The sequence below is a fragment of the Microtus ochrogaster genome, unplaced genomic scaffold, assembly GCF_000317375.1.
Source record: "Microtus ochrogaster isolate Prairie Vole_2 unplaced genomic scaffold, MicOch1.0 UNK31, whole genome shotgun sequence".
Taxonomy (NCBI): domain Eukaryota; kingdom Metazoa; phylum Chordata; class Mammalia; order Rodentia; family Cricetidae; genus Microtus; species Microtus ochrogaster.
The window spans coordinates 3049219-3055218 of NW_004949129.1; the positions used below are offsets into that span (position 1 = coordinate 3049219).

Genomic DNA, 6000 nt, shown 5'->3' on the forward strand with positions numbered 1-6000 from the left:
ACCCTGGTCCTCAGGAATATTAGGCAAGCACCATACTAATAAGTCACATCCCCAGCTCAAGGGCCTTGTCTTGACTCAAATCTCCTAGTTCTACCTTGTTGTCTCTCAGACGTGCCCTGACTGACGGCTGAAGTAACAACAATCAGACGCGCTGACATGTGTCACAGCTGGTGTCCACAGTGACAACACAGGACAGAGACACTTTCTCGGGGTCCTCCCCACACTGGACAAGGCATTATCCCCTCCAGGTATTCTCAGTAAGCCTCCTGCTGGCTTTTTCAGCCATCTTCCTGCCCTGCTCTCTCTTAGCCTCTGCACAGCTCATCACACTGCCTCCTTCTCTAGTCTTTCTCTAGACAGCAACAGGGCTCCTCTGTAGTGAATGCAAGGGGGGCATTTACTACAAGGGGGGGATCTCTGGTTCTCAAGTGAACCACCCTGGCTCGCTTGCGCTCCTTCCCAGAGGAGCCTGGGAAAGAAAGGAGGTCCTGTTCACAGTCAGAATTCCAACTGCTACCTTCAGAAGGAGCAGCGCTCCTGGACAAGTGAGAAGCCTGGGGGCTGGGCAAGGCACCAGGTGAAAAAAAGCTCGTTCTCAAGGGTCCACTCCGCCTTGGCTCTCTTCTCAAGCGTCACTCAGGCTACCCTGCTTGAGCAGCGTGAGATAACAGAGGGTTACAGCGACATGATATCACCAGAGGGAAACTAGGAAGGAGAAAGACGTGTAAAGAGAGGGAGACGGGGTGCAGCCAGGCATAGTAATGCAGCAGAGCTGGCTACACTAAAGACAACAACACAGATAGAGACGCTGCTCAAGAGGTGGGAAACCTCAAGTGAGATCAAATGCCCAGGGAGCAAACCAGGAGTCTATGCACAAGTGTCGCACAGAAGAAGCGGCTGAGTACTCCCTTTCCAAAAGGGAGCAGAGGAATAGTCACCTACTCTCAGACTTGGGGGGCCAGCTGTCCTCATTCCCACACGGAGCCCTCCTAGCCACCCAGACCTCCTGTGCTGGATTTCTATAGCAGTAGTTTGTTGTTTTGGGCTGTGGCTACTTAACCCCACAACTTCTGAGCTAAGGTAGACTTCGCTAACTGTGCACCCCAGGGCAATCCCACTGGGTCTGTTCTAGCTGGAGCGTGGTCTATCTCCGCATTCGCTGTTATAATAGCCTCCCGGGAAAATAATAAAGACTGCTTGTTCCCAGCTACTGTACTTGGCACCCGTTTATTTATAATGGTGGTTTTCTTTGTCAACAGAGGCAGCAGATGAGAGAACAGGGCCTGCTCCAACTGTGCCGGGTAGGGCTTTGGGTGGTCCGGCATATCCTCTCCCAGTGCCCAGAATCACAGCTAACAGATGCTCTCTGCCTGGTTCTCCTAGCCAACCCTGCACATCTGGGGCCATTTGCTCAGCTGGATTGGATCCCAGAGGATATAAAAATTGCACTTATCCCCTGGCCTCCTGGTGGCAGCTATTGCTTAGCTGTAATTTAAGATTATCTAGAGACCCTGAGTCAGATCCATGGCAATGGGATGAAATAGCTTATCTGAATCACTGTTTTTCGTAAATTCAAGAGACATCAATGTAACATTTGCCCACTAAGTGTGCTTTTTTGTTTCTCCACTTCTCTTCCCTGCTGGGATTATCTCCCTTCCTTCACACTCTTCGGTTAGGGATCTGGCTCAAGCACTTCTTATTTTGCCTTAATCCAGGGCTCAGGCAAACAGGATGTGCCCAACCCCCACCTGGACAGCGGTGCTGCAAACCGATGTACATTTTAAGCCCAGAGGGCTGACAGCAAACAGCATGAGATTGCCGCCAGTGCTCTTTTCCCGAAGCATAGACACAGGTCTGTGTCCACAGTCCACAATCATGCGCCGTTAGAAAAACAGCAGTCTTTTTGGGTCAGCGAGGTGGCTCGTGGGTAAAAGCATGCGAGCTTGACCCAAGTTCAATTTCTAGAATCCACATTAGAAGGCAAAAGTTATCCTCTGGCCTCTATCTGAAAGCTGTACCATCGACACCATTCCCACTCAAACACTCTCTCACACACATAATGAATAAATAACCAACAAATAAACAGTAACACGAGTCTCCCCCATAAGGCCTGTCCTGTTGGCAGCTTTGCTCAAAGGGCAGGCTTAGAGAGACCAGAGCTAGGTCACTAATTGCTGACTCAATTCCAGTTTCTTTTCACCCTATTCTAGACACAGTCAGAACAGATTACTTTTGACTTTAAGGAACAAAGAAAATCTCAGTCTTGAGAAAGATCAAGTCTGAGAACTTAGGCTCTCATTTTTCCTGTGTGTAGAAAAATTTGTTTAATAGACCTGCTTCAGTAAGTGAAGACTTAGATCCAATTCCTAGCATCTACGTGGTGGTTTACCACCATCCATAACTCATGTTCTGGGGAATCCAACTCCTTCTGACCTCCAGGGGCATCAGGCATGTAAGTGCACAACATACATGCAGACAGCACACTCATACATGTAAAATTAAGTAACACCCTTTTTTTTTTTTTTTTTTTTTTGGTTTTTTGAGACAGGGTTTCTCTGTGGCTTTGGAGCCTGTCCTGGCACTAGCTCTGTAGACCAGGCTGGTCTCGAACTCACAGAGATCCGCCTGCCTCTGCCTCCCGAGTGCTGGGATTAAAGGCGTGCGCCACCATCGCCCGGCAACACCCTATTTTTTTGTCATTGTTCTTGAGACACGATCTCAGGTAGCCCAGGTTGACTCTAAACGGTTGCATAGCCAGGGATGACATTGAGCTACTGTCCTCCTCTTGCCTCCACTTCCCCAGCAATGGGATTACAGAGAGATACCCTGGTTTATAAACACATAGTACTCTTTCTGGTCGCAAGCCCCCGGAAGTTACATCACTCATAACTCTGGGTTCCACTTCTGATATTATGGAACCGCTCTATTCCCAGTCTGAACCAGGGCAAAAGTACAAAACCACAGTTTGTTCAATACTTCCATAGTATTTTATTTCAAATGCTGGTCTCTGCTGTGTATAGAAAAACACACGCTGCTGGCCTACTCGCAGTTCCTGCCATGAGAAGCCCAGTGTCACGTATGTTCTCACACATGCCGCTTTTCATGTCATCTCAGGGGTAAACATGACTTTAAAAGGAAGATGCTCCATGTCTGGATCCCAGCCATCTACCTGGCTGGATATCAGCCACAACTGCAAGGGGGAGGAGTCACAACTGCAAGGGGGAGGGTCTTCTGAAAAGACCCAGGCAGGGCAGGAGAGAGCAAGGGAGGCCTACAGGATGGAGGTGGTTTTGCAGCCCCATCATCCGGTCAGCCCTCAGGAGTCTTTTCGTTGTTTGTTTGTTGCTGTTTTTTGAGACAGGGTTTCTTTGGGTAGCCTTGGCTATCCGGGAACTCTGTAGGCCAGGATGGACGCAAACTCACAGAGATCGCCTGTGTCTGCCAACTGAGTGTTGAGATTAAAGGCGTGTGCCACCACCGCCAGGCTCCTCAGGCAAGCTGAGGCTTATGGGCCTCTCCTTGTGTCTCTTCACTCGCCTCCCATGGGTTCAGCTGAGAACTGGGAATCATCAATGTCTGAAAAGAATAAGAGGCTGAGTTACCTACTGATCAAGTCTGCTGTTTACCCAGAATCACTTCACTCCCTAGCAGCCAGGAAAAGTTCCCCTTCCCTAGTGCTGATTCTTTCTTTCTCTCCACTAGGTGGAGCCCATGAGGAGAGTTTTAGGCAGTCAAGAAAACATACAGCCTCAAGTCTCAAAGCATGCAAGCAGCCTTACCTTGAGGATGGGCTGCTTAGGGGGTGCCCATGGGGGCACAATCTTGGCATGCATTCTCCAGCTTCCATACGGGTTCATCAAGTGTCTTTCAAACACCACATACTCCAGGACATCCTTAGGCACATCTTCCTGCCCATACATCAACCGGCCAAACCGATCATAGATGGCCAAAGTCTGTAATGATGAAATAAATTCTGGCCTGTCAGGATTTTGTTCTATTTTTGTCATACAACCATTTTTGAAACAATCCTAACAAAAAAATTTAAATTAATGAAAATTAAAATTATTTCAGAATTCTGAACTTGGAACTAATCATTGTTGATATACTACTGTTCAGAGTTCTTTGATAGATGGGGAAGGTGGGAAACCAACAGCAGTCTCACACCACACCCGAGTGTAGATACCACTTAGTAGTGGCGAGAGGCCAGCAAACTTTTCCTGAGAACCTACAGTCCTGGGCTAAGGGGTGGAACACGGTGGTGGGAGCATATTCCTAGTACCCGTGAGGCTCTGGGTTCAACCCCCAGAACCACGAAAAACAAACAGCCCTGAATTCAACAGTCCAGAGACAGATGCAACACTGCATCTGATGAAATTTAATAAAAAATTTAATAAAAATAACTCTTTCATTCAAAGAGACTGAATGTTTGTGCTGGACCCCTGGCCCAGTTAAAACCCTTCAGGTCACTTTAGACTGAGCCTGCTGGCCCATGGTGTCATCAGCTTGTCTGAGTTTAAGTCACCTTTAAGAGAACAATATAATGTCTTGACCTTCCCGTGCTTTCCCAACCTAGCCTGAGACACAGTTCTGGACTCCTCCGTGCCCCCACAGCAGAGCAGTGTCTGTGTGTGCTGCAGTAAGGACTGGCTGAACAGAGCAGTGTCTGTGTGCTGCAGTAAGGACTGGCTCAAGCAGCCGACATCCCCTTGATAACATTTCTGCAGGGCTGTTTACTTTTTTGACTGCTTTACGATCAGCTGGGGTCAGCAAAATTTGATCCCTTATAAAAAACTCTGCTAAAGATTTCTGTCCAGGCTCCATCGTCCCTTTTCCATACCCTATTTTCTGTGCTATTCAATAAAGACAGAGGAAAGAAGTCCTTTGTTAGGGACGCAGTGGCAGTTGGCTATCAGATGGCATCCAGGCAGGCACAGACACATTCTGGGTAGACCAGGAACCACAGAATACACACAGGAGGTAGAGGAGTGGAGAATTCAAACTTGGGCTCACTCCTGGTCAAACCATTCCAAGAGAAAGTCTGATATTCATTCCTTAAAGCAACACTGCTGCACGTTGGTGCTCTGAGGTTATTATTAACGTACTTAATACGGAGTGAATAAAACAGCCACTCTACCTGCCGAGTGTGCAGGCGGACAGTGACCTGGCCATACATGTTGCTCTGGTTCACCATGCCTGAAGAGCGAACATGAACCACTTGGGCTGGCTCTAAAGATTCCACAAAGCTCCAGCGGACAGTCTTGTACTTGAGGTCCCAGACCATGTCCTGAGGGCAGGAGAGAAAAGTTCATGAGATCTCCCTTCTGCAGGTGCTGGCTGCTGAGACTACAAATGCAGCCCTGCAGTCAGCAGGCACCGCAGTCCATGCTCCAACCCCACTTTAGGGGTGGGAACGGGGGTTGAGACAGGGACACACTCTGTAACCCTGGCAGGAATGCTAATTCAATCTTTCAAGAGCTGGAATTATAGCTGGGTGGTGACGACACACGTCTTTAATCCCAGCACTCGGAAGGTAGAGACAGGTGATCAGCAGATGAACGTGCCTCTGCTTCTCAAGGAGTGCACCACCGCCGCCCAGCATTTCCTAAGTTTGGTCAAGTTTTGGTCATACTTGCCTCCCAACAACATTTTATTAAACTACTCAATCCACCAGGGCTGAAGAGATGGCTCAGTGATTAAGAGCACTGACTGCTCTAATAGAGGAGTTGGGTTCAATTCCCAGAAACCACATGGTAGCTCACAACTGTCTGTAACCCCAGTTCCAGGAGACCCAACACCCATGACACAACACCAATCACATTAAGAAAAAAAAAAAAGACCCATCCACCTCTAAGAGGTCTCTTCTCCAAATCACTAAAATCTCACGCTGCATACCATACCAGTGCATGTACCGCCACTGCACACACTGCCATCGCACACACCACCACTACACACACTGCCATCACACACACCACCACTACACACACTGCCACTGCACACACC

The 6000-nt window shown here is 48.5% G+C and overlaps 1 protein-coding gene across 1 annotated transcript in view; it reads right to left on the reverse strand.

Annotated features, from left to right (window-relative positions):
- Positions 1–2968: 2968 nt before the first annotated feature.
- The window catches only part of Mrpl45 (mitochondrial ribosomal protein L45), a 13010-nt gene continuing 9978 nt past the window's right edge, over positions 2969–6000 (reverse strand). The window contains exons 5-7 of the mRNA XM_026789823.1: positions 5135–5303; positions 3780–3953; positions 2969–3576 (exon numbers count right to left, since the gene is read on the reverse strand). Coding sequence (XP_026645624.1) covers positions 3490–3576; positions 3780–3953; positions 5135–5303 — 430 coding nt within the window. The 3' untranslated portion in view covers positions 2969–3489. The remainder of the gene's footprint in view (positions 3577–3779; positions 3954–5134; positions 5304–6000) is intronic.